The 15,785-nt window shown below is 38.5% G+C and overlaps 1 protein-coding gene across 1 annotated transcript in view; it reads right to left on the bottom strand.

The window, feature by feature from the left end:
- kcnab1a (potassium voltage-gated channel subfamily A regulatory beta subunit 1a) overlaps positions 1-15,785 on the bottom strand; it is a 62,130-nt gene that overhangs the window by 24,336 nt on the left and 22,009 nt on the right. The window contains exon 2 of the mRNA XM_054626518.1: positions 4,740-4,783. Within this exon, the coding sequence (XP_054482493.1) occupies positions 4,740-4,783 (44 nt within the window). The remainder of the gene's footprint in view (positions 1-4,739; positions 4,784-15,785) is intronic.

Below are 15,785 nucleotides of genomic sequence, written 5' to 3'. Positions count from 1 at the left end.
TAATACTGCTAATAATTCCTCAGCTGCACACATTTAATGTGTGAATATGAGTTGTGAATATGAGTTATAAATATGAGTTAAATATGGCGAGATGTTTATTTCCCTTTTAGAGCGGCAGAGAATAAAAGCAGCCAACTGGAAAATGATCTGCTACTATGAACATTATAATAGACTGAAATTAAAGAAAAATCTTGCACTCAAACACAATTTCAATTTTAAATCAACAGCAAGAAGTTGATCAAAGAGGAAAGTAATAACTATGCATATGATTATTTCTTCAACTAGAGCCTTATAAGTCGGTAGTCAGCTGCAAGTATTTTTTTCATATTGTGCAGCTCATTAAACTCATTTAAGTGGTCAAGGTTCAGTTCAAACACAGCACTGAAACTTTATGTCAACATTTGTCATAATTAATTGTAAATACTGTAGCGATCATTAATCACGTTCCTCATAAAAACAAAGTGAAGGAGATGTGATCCAGCCCCTCCATATCAAGGTCACTCTGCTCCTTCATTGTTGCATAACTTTTGGGTATTTCATCTAAAACCCATTCTGGTTTCCAGCTTAGTTTTAAAGTTTTAAAAGCAGCCTTGGGTCTTAAGTCACATTGCAGTCGTAAAGCAGCTAGCAAAGCACTCTAAATTACATTTTTAGGAATTGCCAGAAACAACTAGTTTCAATCCAATGTTCTGAAACAGCATCATCACTTGTATGAAGTGAATTAATATAGGATGTGGAAATTCTGAACAGCAGGCAATGTCAAGGGATCTTTGTCATTACATCATTATGTAAATGAAGCCAATGCAGGTGAGACGGTGTTTCTCTCAGGGCGTCGTCATGCTGCTGCAGACTGGCTCTTGTGGGACTCCTGTGACAGTTACATCTCCTCCTGGCTGTGGTTCACAAAACCAGCGACAAATAGAGACAAACGACTGAATCAGGAATCAACATGATTGAATGTGTGTTTTAATCGTTTTTCAGTCAGGTGTACAAGTGTGTGGGTTCTGCTAAATTTTTCAATAAAATGACTGTTCAAATGTGAGAATATCTGCATTAATGCCACACACACACACATACATACACACATACAGAACATCCTCATCGATCTTGGCACTGTTCCTTTAAGTCAAACAGTGAAGCACCATTTAGGATGCTGCTCTTTGCCCTCTCTCTTCCTCCTGTCCCCTGCCAGCATCATGTCCGCCCTGGGCGCAGCATGTGGCAGGCAGCTGGCATTATGCTGACCTATTCTGCACCGTGTGGCTCAGCTATATTGAGTCAGACCTCTCAGTCTACTGTGAACCACCTGGGGCAGCAGGGCTCAGATCCGGCCGGAGACAGAGAAAAAAAACTAAAGTTCTCCATGGCACCAAAAAGCTTCTCTCTATGTAATCTACCGATGACAAAAGAGGAAATCCTCTTGGTTCAACTTCACAAATCTATTCGGCCAGCTTAGTCACTTTTATAAACTTTTACAAAACTGAAATACAATTAGAATCAATTTTGGGCTTTTTGATTTCTCAATCTTAATTTAACTGCATGTTTGAAAAGATCAAGAAAGCTTTATTTTTTTGTACCAAGTTAACCATTAAACATCACTTGTTTGTAAATGATCTGCATTGTATTCTAAGTTGTTCCTGCTATAGTTTTTCTACAAAACGCATCTATAAACCAGTTAAAAATTACATCTACTTCTACCGCATTGTAAAAGCACAGATGAACTTTCCCGCTTAAGTAAATGACTGTGAAAACAGATCGTGTCAAACTAATATGCCCCATACATTGTTCTGCACATGAAGGTCAAACATCAATAAGCAAAGCACATATTTGAGGGGAGGATGACTTAAAAATGCAAATCAGGTCAGGCCTGTCAAAGTCTAAATAAAAACAGAAATTAATCACCGTACAATTTGGTGATGTTAAATGTCAAGCAACACTAATGATGCCTGTATCTCAACGCTAAAACAGCAGGTATCTTTTGCTAAATGTGTTGATTGAGATCAGCTGTTAAAGAGAGAAGCTGGAGCTGCTGTAAACTATAACAACTGAGTAAACTACATCAGGTTTGAAGTTGAAATCATCAAATATAAGAAAGCTTAGTCAGCAGAAGCACAATTTAGGCCTCGTTTAGACTCTGGCTCAAATCCATTATTTTGGCATATCCAGATTGATTTTATAAAGTCTGGGCAGCAAAAAACTCAAAATAAGATTTTTTCATAACAGATCCAAAGCCGCTTTTGGAGGTGGTTTTGAAATGCTGTTCTAATCGGTTCTCCAGCGATGCGTCTCAGTCCAGGCAATCAAATAAGATCTCTAAGTGTGGAAATACTGAGCAGAATACATGCTGCTTCTCGCAGAGCACTTTGGAGGACAACATGGAGAGGAACAATATGTGATGACAGACGCTGAAATAAATAGTCTGTATAACTTCAATCGTTTTTTTTACTAATTTAGAGCTGATTTAGAACAGAGTTTTAGGGGGCATCCCTAGTTGTAACTGACATCTACCTGGTTACCACAGCAACCCATGCATGAAGGTCAGTTGCTGAAGTCTTGACACACAAATCCATTCTGATCACAGTGCGGACGGTCTGTTTTACCACCATCTCTTTTGAGAAACAAATAGGATTTACCTGCAGTGTGGATGAAGCCATGGAGTGACTGGTACATTTGTAGCAGTTATGTGGAGGCGCACATGTGTAATAGAAAACAACGGAGGGAAGCTATAAGATTGTAGTGTTGACAAATAATCACAGGCTAAAAACAAAAGCAAAAAACATGATCATCTTTTTGACATGATATCACTTCCCCTTTCTCTTCTACCACTGCTGACTTAAAACTCAGAGCCTTAAAATGTGCCTGAACCATGGTCTGTTTGTGGACGCTGTGTGAAACATCCTGCTGAAGGTCGACCTCTCTAAGCTGGATTAAGCTCATGTCCCGTGGGAACTGAAAGTTTTGATCCGACTTACAGGAAGGAGGCTGATCTGAGCCCTCAAGGGCTTCGGGTAGGGAGAACGATGAGGGTGGTGTTTTTATCTCATCCAGAGGATCCTACAGGTACTAAAGTACTACTGACAGTATACCTCCTCATATGTCTTTTGCTTGGGATTTAAGTCATGATTTTTCAAACTTGGGTTTATGCAAAGAATCTTATCTTATCAAGGGGAAAACAATTCTGTGTAAATGTGTGTAAAAGTGTAGAATTAACAAATACATCTGGTTTGTATACAGAAAGTACTCAGTTGGTCAAAACAACTTTAGTTACCTTGTTGGGGCCGAACTCTAATGTCCTTTTCTAACAACTAGGGATTTCAGGGATGTGGTCTCTTAAGAAAATATCTGATTTATTTTGGGATATCAGAATAAAAGCTATAACTGAAAGGATGTGTTCCGTTTCAGTGATTTTTCCACAAGAAATTGGCTGAGGAAAAATAATAAATATTAGAATTTCTGTAAAATATTGGGTTGCTGATGAAATGTTTTCTGATGATTTTCTTTCTGACTTCAAAAACTGGACTCTGATGTATAAATTAACAACATATCTCCCCCTATTTTCTAGCCAGGAACCAAAATCCTTGTACCTCCATACAACTCAGATCATAAAGCCAGAATAACTGAATCCTTGAAGAATTTTAGCAGATGGAATGTGAAATATTGTAGAATATTCTTTTTTTACTCTATAGTGCTATATTCATAACAGTTTGGGTTCACACATTATAACAATAACAAATGATTATGTTAATCATCGGTGTTCAGTAAAGCTGGATCAGTCAGTGTTGCTCGTCACATTTATTTCACCAGATTGTGTTTCCATTTCCTGTGATCAAGACTGTTCAACATCTTTTAAAAGAAGTAAATCAAATACACAAAATAAACTGTTTCTGAACTGCTCAGTTTAAAGCCCTGTATCCTGTCATTTTCTTACTTTGAAAGTATGTAGAGAGTGCGCTATATAATAGGGAATTTGCAGAATATGTTTTCAATCTCTGTAATTTTGTAGGCTTAGATACAGCGAATGTGTATAGTAGCATTTATCCTCCTGGCTTCTACTGCTTCCAATTTAAACTCTGTCTGAGATAGCAGGAAGAAGGTACCAAACACAAACACACAGTCCTCTGTTGTTGTTTGAGAGATATCCATTTTGACAGATATAGGTGTGCTGCGTGTGTGTGTGTGTGTGTGTGTGTGTGTGTGTGTGTGTGTGTGTGTGTGTGTGTGTGTGTGTGTGTGTGTGTGTGTGTGTGTGTGTGTGTGTGTGTGTGTGTGTGTGTGTGTGTGTGTCTGTTTTCTACCCACTATCATGCTTTATATTGAAGCTTAAATCGAGCTGGTTTGACTCTTTTGTATGAGAAATGAACAATTTTTACCAGCAACCCACATTGATATGGCAACACACACACAGACAAACACACAGAAGAATACCAGCTGATTAAACTACAACCAGACATTTTATCAGACAGTAAGCTGATGTGTGTGTTGATCTTGAATTATAATATCAGAGTAAAATTAAGTTAAAGTTATTAGTTCAATTCCAAGTGACTTAATAAAGTGTGTAAATGATATAAGGCAAAACTCATCTACAAATGTTCTATATTACAAAATAGAAACGATTTTTTTAATAGTCTCTTTATTGTTTTTGTAACATTTGTTTAGTCCTTATAATTAGTGTTCTTATTTGATAAGTAAAGCCTGAGGGAGAAATGCATTATGGGTAGTGAAGCCAAGAGTCTACTCACCCAGTCCTAAGCAAGATACTCTGAGTCCTGACTTTCCAAGGTTCCTGCAAAAACAGAAAAAAGGGAATCAGAAAAAAGCTAAATCAAACACATGTATTAAACCAAAGAAGTTAAACATTTAGTAAAGATGATTCTGCAAAACCCTGGATCATTTTCAACATTATTAAAAGAATAAGAATCAGATATAATACTTATTCTACTTTAATCATTTTAAAAGCTATATTTTGTTGGACAATCCAATCTGTAGTGGATGAAATATTGTTTATGCAAATTTATGTCAAGGAGACCGACGGTAAAGTGAATAACAATCAGGCGTTTCATTTTTACAAGTGGACAGATGTTGATTTGCTTCAGACAAGGGACAGACAGTTCTTCTGATTTCTCCACAACAGGAAATTGAATTTCACTCTCACAGACATTGAGGTCGACGTGATGACAATCTCAACATCCCATCATATGTAAATAGTGTGTGTGTGTACGTGTGTTGGAGGAAACCTCGGAGGGGAATAAAATGGTCATCACTCCTTTAATGTTACCTTCCAGTCAGCCGTGAGAACAAACGACCAATAACAGAATGATGGAGAGAGAAATAAGACAGGAGGAAGAGACACTAATGAAGAAACATCAACACTGATTGAACAACATGGAAAACACTAATCAAATCAACGCACGCAGCAGTGAAACATATCAATGAGAAAAAAGTTACAAATGGTTTACTGCAGGATGGAGATGACATATTTATGAGTATGTTTGTGAGTGTGTGTAAGTCTTTGTACTACATATTTACACTACATGCATCCCTAGATATACGCAGCATTTAGTCTGTCCCTCTATTAAATAATTCCACACCTGCTTTTTGCAACCTCAATAACCCACAACATCAACGACATGCTGACTACAGTGTCTATGGTGACTCAGGTCATTGCCCTTTTACTCTGTTCAGCGAAGGATCCCCTCTGGAGATAATAAATAAATAACTAGGATGGTGCACTCAGCAGGGTGCAGCTCTCTGCCAGGTATGTCTCCCTCTTCTCCTCCCAAACAAAGAAGAGTTTCACATAGATGTCCCTCCAGGCTCCTTTATAGTCAAGATGAGAGCGAAGATAAAAGAAAACAGAGAGTTATTCATATTGTGTCATGTCTAAATTTAGTGGATCGTAACATATTGGTTAAGAAATGAATCTGACATCCATTGAACCAGATCATCTACCGTTTTTGAGCCATGCCAAAAGCCAATGGGTGGCCTACAACAGATTAAGTAAAGCTGATCATCTTGAGCCTAGCAGAATGCTGGTAATGCATTTTGTTACTGAAGCAAGTGTTAAGAGGAGTGAGGCTTCCAATGACGTTATAAAACAGTAAATACGATTTTCAAAAATTGTGACTCACAGCAACCACGAGAGGTCCTTGAGCCCACAGTCAATAAAGAGCACAAACAATATCAGGCTGATGGGTCCAGTAGTAAGCAAGATTAGCCATGGACAGACAGACAGACAGACAGACAGACAGACAGACAGACAGACAGACAGACAGACAGACAGACAGACAGACAGACAGACAGACAGACAGACAACGCATGATCTCTCCAAAGGCTGGCGTAGGTAATAATGATTATAATTATTAATGCTGCTGTTGCCCCCGTTGCTATTATTATTACTACCATGTCTATAACATTTGCCCATTTAAGTTGATATGGCTAGTATGTTTGCTCATAGTATTAAACATCTACTGTATTAGACATGAGCCACATTAACAATCATTCGGAGTTGAGTTTTTATTCAATATTCAGTCTCCTTCCAGCTCTGTTTTGGTCTCTGCCAACTCCTGAAGGAAATATTTGGCTCTGTATAAACACCTACTTCACATGAAAACTATGCTGAAGACAGCAATGAGAGTGAAGCAATTGGTAAAGTTGTAATTTATATAAATATATTTATTTATTTATATATAATACATCTGAACAATTCCTGACTAACAGCAGAGGTTGTCCTTCCTGTCTGTTCCACTGCTGTAGGCTGACTGGCAGATCCCTGCCATGTCCAATCAAGCATGAAGAACGGTTACTGTCCTGTCATGTCAGTTTCCTCTGAGAGCTTCCATGGACTGATGACTAAACTGATGCTATAGAACACAGGCACGCACACTTCTGAGTTTGGAGCAGGTGCAAAGCTAAAACCAATGCTCTAATTCATCGGCTTGTCAGCAGTACCGTTGGCACAGTTTAGAATATGGTATGTCTGCACTTTCCAACTTGCTAAGAAATCATATTTAGAGAGTAAACTTTAGAATTGATCTCAAAATAATATTATGTAATCATTTCTATTTCAAAACTTTAAGAAGTGGAAAGTACAAGAATGAAACTTCTGCGTTCCTTTACAACTTCAATAAAAGCATTTGATATACTTATGTCACAGTTAAGGTTTGTTAAGCAGAACACACAAATGAATGAAATGCAGAAAACATCATATATGTTTCTCTCATGGGGTACAGTACATCAATGCTTTTCTTATCACATCTATGTTTAATGAAAATATTAGTAACACTTTGAATACCAGCTCAAATAGGTCACTGATTGCACGTCACTGCAAAATACGGTTCTGCACTTTTCAAAAAAACGTTGGAAATTAATAGATTTGCTGCCTTAAAAAACCTTTGCTGTCTCTATTACGAAGTCATTTAAAAGCTCATATTTTAAGACTCTCAAAGGCTGAATTAAAAACATGCATAGCCTTATTTAAAACATTAGATTTATAGGCTCATTTTTAGTGCATTGATTGATGAGTACATTATTCACAGCTGTCAGTAATCTTTCATTTCTGCTCATCTTTCAAAATCACTTCAGTTACCCACTGCTGACATGTCCCCTCTACATCCTTCAATATCAGAATAGTTAATTGGGCATAAAAATCAAACACCTTCAGTAAATCGATTCCTGGTGATGCATTAGATCTTCTCCAACCTACAAAATCTCCACCAAGGACGCTGAACATTTTCTACAAGGTGCTCTTGAAAAACAAGTCACATGAGTCTCTTGTTCTCTGCAGACACAGCACCAAGAGATGATTATGTTTGAATATGGTTTAGGCATTGCTCTGCATAAGTGCTTAGCCTTTGGACATGGTTCTGGCTTTTATATCTACTGTATTAAGTAAATTCTTTGTTGAATTTGCACGTTCCTCTGATGTTTGCATGGGTTTCCTTTAAGGCTGTCATGAAAGAAGATTTTCCCTGTGTGATTATTGTGGCCAAAATAATTCACGATAACGATATCTAAATATTAATACAAAATTTGGAAACAAATAATCATAACTCTATCAGTCAGATTCATCTTTGAACTTATTTTATTGTGCATTTTGTCACTTTTTGCACTCACTCAATATATGAATGTAGGGAGGTGTAAAGAGAGTCTGTAACCTTTAAGAGGTGCTTGATTATTTAAACAATATTATTTGTGTATTATTAACATACTATACAGTCATTTATTCATTTTTAAATAGCACAGTTATTGTCAATACCAGTATAAAACAAAACCCCTAGTCTCCTTCCATAGAATAGGTCCTAAGTGATTAGAAGACCGCTGTCTGATGTAAGTGGATGTGAGGTATTGATACTCTGTGTTCTGCTTGCATCTTGCTGTCTTTTGCCAATAATTAGCATTGATCCTGAACAGGAGTAGGTGGGTTAGAAAAGCAGGAATAATAATAATTTTTTAAGGTTGCTTTTCTTGCACACAAAATAAAAAGACAATTTAAAAAGTTTAAAGTATGGCCTGCCTATAGTCAGGGCAATCTTTTGAATTTAGATCAGGGGGACTCGAGGCGCTGAGTCAGGCGTTGGATGCCACAACCATGAATGATTACGATACAGGGGATGTATTTCAGGCCTAAAAAGAAAAAACGCTTGGCCAGAGCCAGAGCAGAGCACGGACAGATCACCTATCAAAGCAAAAAACTGCACACAGATATGAGTGATATGACAACCGCAATCCACTCAGAGAGAGTACTTTTGTTGCAAATGGAGTGATGGTATCTTATGTGTTCTAGCTAGTGGGCATTTTTATCTGGGTGTACTTTGTTTTGCTCACTCTTGCAGAACTTTCCACAACGGTATTGAGAAGCTGGGCAGCGGGGAAAAAGTAGCCATCTAGTGGGGGTTCGGGTGCATGCTCTCTTGATGAAATATTTTGGAGGTAAAAGACCCAATTTGGTTCCTCTTTCATATTCCAATGACTATTTCGTCTTATTGCCCGCACTGGCTGATTTTAAATATTACATATATTTAAATACGTTTGCCTACTTGATTGTAAACATGCAAATTATTCAAAGGGGAGAATTAAGCTTCTTGTGCGTTTTAGCTCACAGTCAGTAAATAGCTATTTATATATAAAACCACGCCTATTCCTGAGTGATCATAGAGCTTTTGTAAGTAACAATCATGTGGCTTGTTTTAAAAATATCATGCTTTCAGTCGACTTTTGAATGCCTACTGCTCAACCGTAAAGATGCTGCCACCAGTGTTTTCTGAAGTAGCTCGTCTAACGAGGATGTCCCCCTACTGTGTGATTCTTAATGTGTTATGTCGACAATTATTTAGCTAATATTTGGCAAACGCTGAAGATGAAACAAAGAATTATATAATAAAGTAGCCTGCAGGCGGTCAGCGTTTGTGGAGTGCTGTTTGACTTATGTTGACTGAGGTAATAAAAGGAACAAATAACTTTTCTCAGATCGGCTTGGTTGGCCCAGATACTGCTTAACCTACGCAATGCTTCCCCTTAAACAGTTTTCACAGCAATAGATTGCAAGATGGAAGACAGAACGACAGTGAAAAGGATAATAGATGAGATTGAGAGAATGATGCAGAAAAGAAGAAAAGAAGATTTCCCCACTTTGTAGATGGAGGAAGAAAGTGATCTTCTCCCTCATTTAAAACCCGTTTCAAATGACTCTTCATAGATATGCAAACGCTTATAACCACACACATAAATAACCAAAGCCCCACCACTAAACACACACACACACACACGATAACACAGCCGTCCTCGCCCATCAAATATTTATTGAAATATGAACCCCCGTAGCTGCTTTTCCAAACATAACAAGCCTTCTCCATCAATGAGGCTATTCATCTCCACTTAAACACGCCTTAATTTGCCTGATTGACAGTAATGACTTTGTCTAATAACCCCCCCTCCGATACTATGGCAATAGTATCCTCTCTCTTCCTCTCTCTCTCTCTTGCATGTCAACAGTCATCACCACAGATCTGTCACTGACTCCTCCGCTATAGTAGCTGAGGGAGCCGCTCAGTATTCAGAAGGAGAAAATAAGGTTAGACTGCTACTCTGCATATAAACAAGATTAGTTTTTACTAGACAGTTGGCTGTAATTGGCCAAGAAGTCACTTTAAGAAGATAGATCATCTTCTCTTTATTTGACAAAAGTCTTAAGAGTTGAGGTGACAAAAAGCATTTTTCCTTGTTTATCAATCTCATCATGACATTATTGACTAAAATGTTCATAAAGGCCCTTTACAACACTGTGACTGGTCCATTTGTGTTTATTACTTGCACTTAACTGAATTACTTTAATATTCTGTACATATTTAACAAGTGAGAATGTTGAATAAGAGTTTATTTGTGTATGACGATGAAAATGCAATGAGAGTGTTGCATATATTTTCCCCTTAAAATCATGTAATAGTAATTGGTCATCTCTTAAAGAATAAAGCCATGGACAGTTTATTTTACTGAAAGCTAACACAGTACAGAAATAACTCCCTGCTTGGCCTCCCTTGTAAGTATGGTCAATATTGGTCAGTGTTATATTTATGGTTGCACTTTTCCCTTTATTGTTTTGTGGATGCCTACCAGTAGGAATTGGTTTCACTTTTGTGGCCATTTTGAAAATGAACTCTGAATTTCTGTTTACGATACGGAAAAACAGTTATGAGCCACAAGAGACTGTCTGACACACTTCTCCATCCAGTGTAAAACAGTCTGTGTGTGTGTGTGTGTGTGTGTGTGTGTGTGTGTGTGTGTGTGTGTGTGTGTGTGTGTGTGTGTGTGTGTGTGTGTGTGTGTGTGTGTGTGTGTGTGTGTTAGAGAGAGTCATTGAGACGGGGGGGCAAAGGACAAAGAGGAAAGCAGGAGAGCATTCTAAAAGCCACCTGAGCTCCAGATAAACCGGCTAACAATGTCACAGTAATCACCAAACTTTTGGTAGCACACATTGCTCGTCTTTGTCGACACTTCACACTTCATGGAGACAACAGCCGTTACCTGGCCGTGTCTCACGTTTCTTTCAGGAGACAACTTTCGGATCTGGAGAGTAAAGCCAATGGGAGAGGGCCTTAAACCTGCATTTTATACTGGCCATCAGGGGGCGACTCCTCTGGTTGCAAAATGTCTGATTGTATAGAAGTCTATGAGAAAATGACCCTACTTCTCACTTGATTTATTATCTCAGTAAACATTATAAACATCAGTCTATGGTCTTATTTGCTAGTTTCAAGTCTTTTCCGTTACAGCTTGATGGTCATCTAGTAAATTATGGTCCCATCTAGAGTACAATAGACGATGAAACAGGAAATGCTTTAGGTCATGGCTAACTTGTGGTTGCCAGTTGCTTTCAGAGCCATACACGGCATCTCTATATCTCTTCTCCATTAAAGTCACTTTCCTTTACTGGTTGCAAAAAAACATGATGCGGCGGCCAAAATCTAACATTGCTATGGCCAAATTCCCAACTCGAAGCTTCAAAACAGCAGTCCACAAACCAATGGTTGGTTTCACGACTACGTCCACTTCCTATATACTGTCTATTGTTTCTTTCAACTCCACTTACCACTGTTTGAATCTCCCTCTATGTCAGTGTCTTTCTGTCTGTCTATGCCTTTGCAAGTGTCCCCATTTTCTTTTTTTGTCTGTTTCTCATCATTGGCTCTCTCTGATTCTTTTTTATTGCCCTCTTAGTTTCTGTTATTTTCTTTCCAGACTCTCCGTCATCTTCACACGTTATTTTCCATTCTCTTCATGACAATCAACCTTGTGACTCTGTGTGATCTCATGTTGTAAACTCATCTGCTTTGGCTTTACTTTAATATCTGCATCAATCTCTCCATTTCCATTTCTGTCCATCTGTACAAGGCAATTTTATTTATAGGAGTACATGTCATGACTTCATATTGAATAATCAAATATGTACTATTTTCTATTGGAAAGCATTTTACTAGTGCAGAAAATCATCTGCCAACATTCAAACTACATTGATTAGTTTTAGCTACAAAAAACTGATAACATTCAGTTTTGAAAATCGTTCGAAAACATATACTGACACTGCAGTAATCATGTTTGCATCCCTCCCCTCCTCTCATACACACTAACAATCTGCCCATCTTCTCACCCTTTTTTTAACCACCCACTTGCATGCAATCATCTATTAAACATGAAAACTCTGCAACCAGTCCACTATGTAGGCCTACATACCTCACAATCAATTACATATTCAACTCTGGAAATCTGCAAGGCACCTGAATTTCGCAGTAGTTTGGAAAAAGCTCCTTCACTTTTAGTTTCATCACTGCTGCTGACTTTTGTTTTTTTGTGTTTCTCCTCTAAACATCATTTACCTCAGAATCATCCAACTACTTGACATCTTTGCTGAGTTTACATCACCAGGGGGAAGTCTGCTCATGTGACAGGGGTGTAGAAAAGAAGAAAAATTAAACATTAGAAAGTCATTATATTCAGTATACATAAGATTGTATATCTGTAATTTAGGGGGAGAGAATGTGATATACATTTATAATTAGTAATAGCAAGCTGTAATAATATATTAGCATTCCAATGCTGCAATGCTAATGACTTCACTTGAGAGGAAAAGAGAGCCATCTGTAGATAAGCATCATGATGCGCGGACCAATTATCTCTCCATATCTAATTGACTTAGTAATTAGGAGAGGGAGATAGTTGCAATGATTGATTACAAAAAAATAACAAGCCAACACAGATCCGCTGGGATATTAACTATATGACACTTTGCTCAGCCACATCACTGAAACTCCGATGAGAAGATTGTTAAATTCTCAAACCTCCGTTTCCTTTCAGGTCATGCAAGATGAGCTTTATCATAATTATGTTGACCAGATGGAACAATTGTAAAAACGGAGGGGAAGAAAAGGAACCAGAGAGTTGAGAGAAAAAAACCAGAGCAAGCGAGACGCTGATAAACTGCTACAGGGTGCTGCAGATCAGAAAAAGATTGTGTTTATGATGATTAATGGCGTACCAATTTAAATAAAGGCTTAATTATAATTAGGGGTGAAAAAAGAAGTGTGATGAAGTTGCCTTCAGAAGGAAAGAAAGAAGAACAGACTGAAAGAAAAACAGACAATCATAGGGATAGACAGATAGATATGAACTGTGGATGCTGTCCTCTGGGTCATTTAACTGATATACTTACATTGTGGATGTAAAATAATACTTAATCAATGTTTTTTGTCAAAATCATTATTGATTTATTGCATGAGATTTTAAAAAGCTGTCACACTACTATGGCAACGACATCGCATTGACCAACATTCTAGAATCAGCTAAAGACCAATCAGCTGCTTCCTCTGTTTCTAGGTCTAATGTACCAGTCGCTACCTAGAACAACAGTCACTTAATGGGCAACATGGAGACAGAAGCTACATCAGGTCATTCTAAGTAAAAACACCTTGGAGAGTCAATCAAATAAAAGCATTAGGCAGAGCATCTTGTTTTTTCATATGTTCCCAATGAGTAGAGAGCATTGGAATCATTTCATAGCACTCTGTATGTCCTTTTAGCGTTTTTATTTAAAAAAAAATTGCTCTCTCCCCTCATTTAAGCTTTAAAGAAAACAGCAGAGGAGCAGCATCGTTTGTTGACTGGTGCAGAAAAATGCTCCTCTGGTTGAAAACAGCCATGCGCAACCATGAACGTCTAACACCTCAAACAAAAAACAGGATCCGCTGCGCAAAAGAGGAGCATACACCTGGCGCCCTGTATAGGAAATCAATAGTTTTGCAGCAAAACTTTAGCCAAATTCTGGAGAGTCAGAAAGTACTTTGAGACAGGCTAATTCATTGTTGAAGTTGGGTCTTTTCATGACATTTGTTGACAATAAGAAAAAATATAAAACAACTCCACTCATATCTTTTAGGACACATCACAGGAGACATTTTCTCTCCTCACATCCACCACGTTATCTGATGTGCTGCAATATCCTGCAGTCTGTAGCTCCCGAGCACATCCATCCACCTTTTGTCTATTGCTTCAAAGACACCTATAGTCCCATAGGAAAACAAATTAATGCTAAAAACATAACCATAATGTTTGTAAAGTCTCTTTTGAAAGCAAATCTGTATGTGCATGAGGTTGTGTAAATGTGCCTTTGCAGGCATGCAGGCATGCATACATAAATACATGAATACATTTGTGTATGGTGGGGGAACATGTTCAGCTGTACATGCATCTACATCTGCTTTCATGTCATGCCTGTACTTTTCTGTACCTGTGCGAGCCAAACTGTTTCCATGAACTCGGGAGCAATCTCAGCAGTGGGGCTATTTCATGCCCATCCAGCACTGAGCTCTGAGTGGGTCGGGGTGTTTGATTTATTATTATTAATCACATTACTATCCCTATTTTCATAACTATAATTCTACTGTAATAATTGCTGCTGTTATTATAAGTAGTCTTATTATATGAATCATTTATGTCATATACATTGAATGTGTTGTATCTCTGTTATGCTGCTCATTCTGTACACATGACATCTATTGCATTCTGTCCATCCTGGGAGAAGGATCCCTCCTCTGTCGTTCTCCCAGAGGTTTCTTCCTTTTTTCTCCCTGTTAAAGGGGTTTTTTAGGGGAGTTTTTCCTGTGCCGATGTGAGGGAAGGACAGAGGATGTCGCATGTGCACAGATTGTAAAGCCCTCTGAGGCAAATTTGTAATTTGTGATTCTGGGCTATACAAAATAAACTGAATTGAATTGAATTGAAGAAGTGAGGGGGGAGGGGGTCAGCTCTCAAAGCCTACATCCAGGCAGAGTAATGCAGCTGCCTGTGTATGGGAGTAATATAATGGCTGTCACCTCACAAGCGAGGCGAGATAACACCACCAATGGGACCAGTAAGAAGCACACTTTCAGCAAATCTGTCTTTTGACACCTTCACAGTTGCAGCTGCGATATATACTGTGACGGGAGCCGTAATTGTGACTATGGAGAGATTTGTGGTGGTGCCTGTGTGCATACGGTGCTTGCGGATTTGATTCATCAATGGATCATGGGAAAATGCATTGCTATACAGTATTTGTACCCTTGGTGTATGAAGCTAGTGACTGGCTCAATGCAGCGTGTGGAAATGAAATATACTAAATGGGGCTGTATACGAGATTGGGGGCATTTGGATTGCCTCTTAACAGCTCTCAACATGGCAACGCCTATGCCGTAGCTAACGGTGCCAACAGCACTAACAGTACAAACTACGGCAAACATGCTGACAGAGCCAAAATTTTTAAGTGGGGAACCTGAGGGTTGGTGCTATGCTTTCATGCAACGCTGTCTGTCAGGACGGCGTTATCAGTTGTAACCACATTGGAGAGCAGTGCAGAGCGTCTATGAGCTAAACAGTGGGGGAAATAAATCACAGCCCGTACGTGCACTAAAAGCACACACGCACAACCGGCCCGGATATGTCGAACAAAGCAAGGAGAAGCTGGTATAACAACACACACAGAGGGAGAGCAACTTCATGCTCTGCTCAGGTAGACATTATTCCACTAGATCCCTACATAGCGAAGAGTTGTTTGCAGCTATATTAATCCCCTGGATGTCGTTTATTGCTCCTTTAACACATGTGTGTGAGAGATCAACACCTCCTGCCATCAACATAAAAAAATAAATAAACCTCCGGACAGAAATAGAAAGGCACTGATAATACGACGCTCTTGTTCAACCTCCCTCGTGTAACTCTTGGCTTTCTTCTGCCTACCAATGCAATGCTTCTACAGCCCA

This window comes from Anoplopoma fimbria, chromosome 1 (genome assembly GCF_027596085.1).
Source record: "Anoplopoma fimbria isolate UVic2021 breed Golden Eagle Sablefish chromosome 1, Afim_UVic_2022, whole genome shotgun sequence".
NCBI lineage: Eukaryota > Metazoa > Chordata > Actinopteri > Perciformes > Anoplopomatidae > Anoplopoma > Anoplopoma fimbria.
Note: the sequence above shows the minus strand (reverse complement) of the source record. Positions and strands in the feature narration are given on the sequence as shown.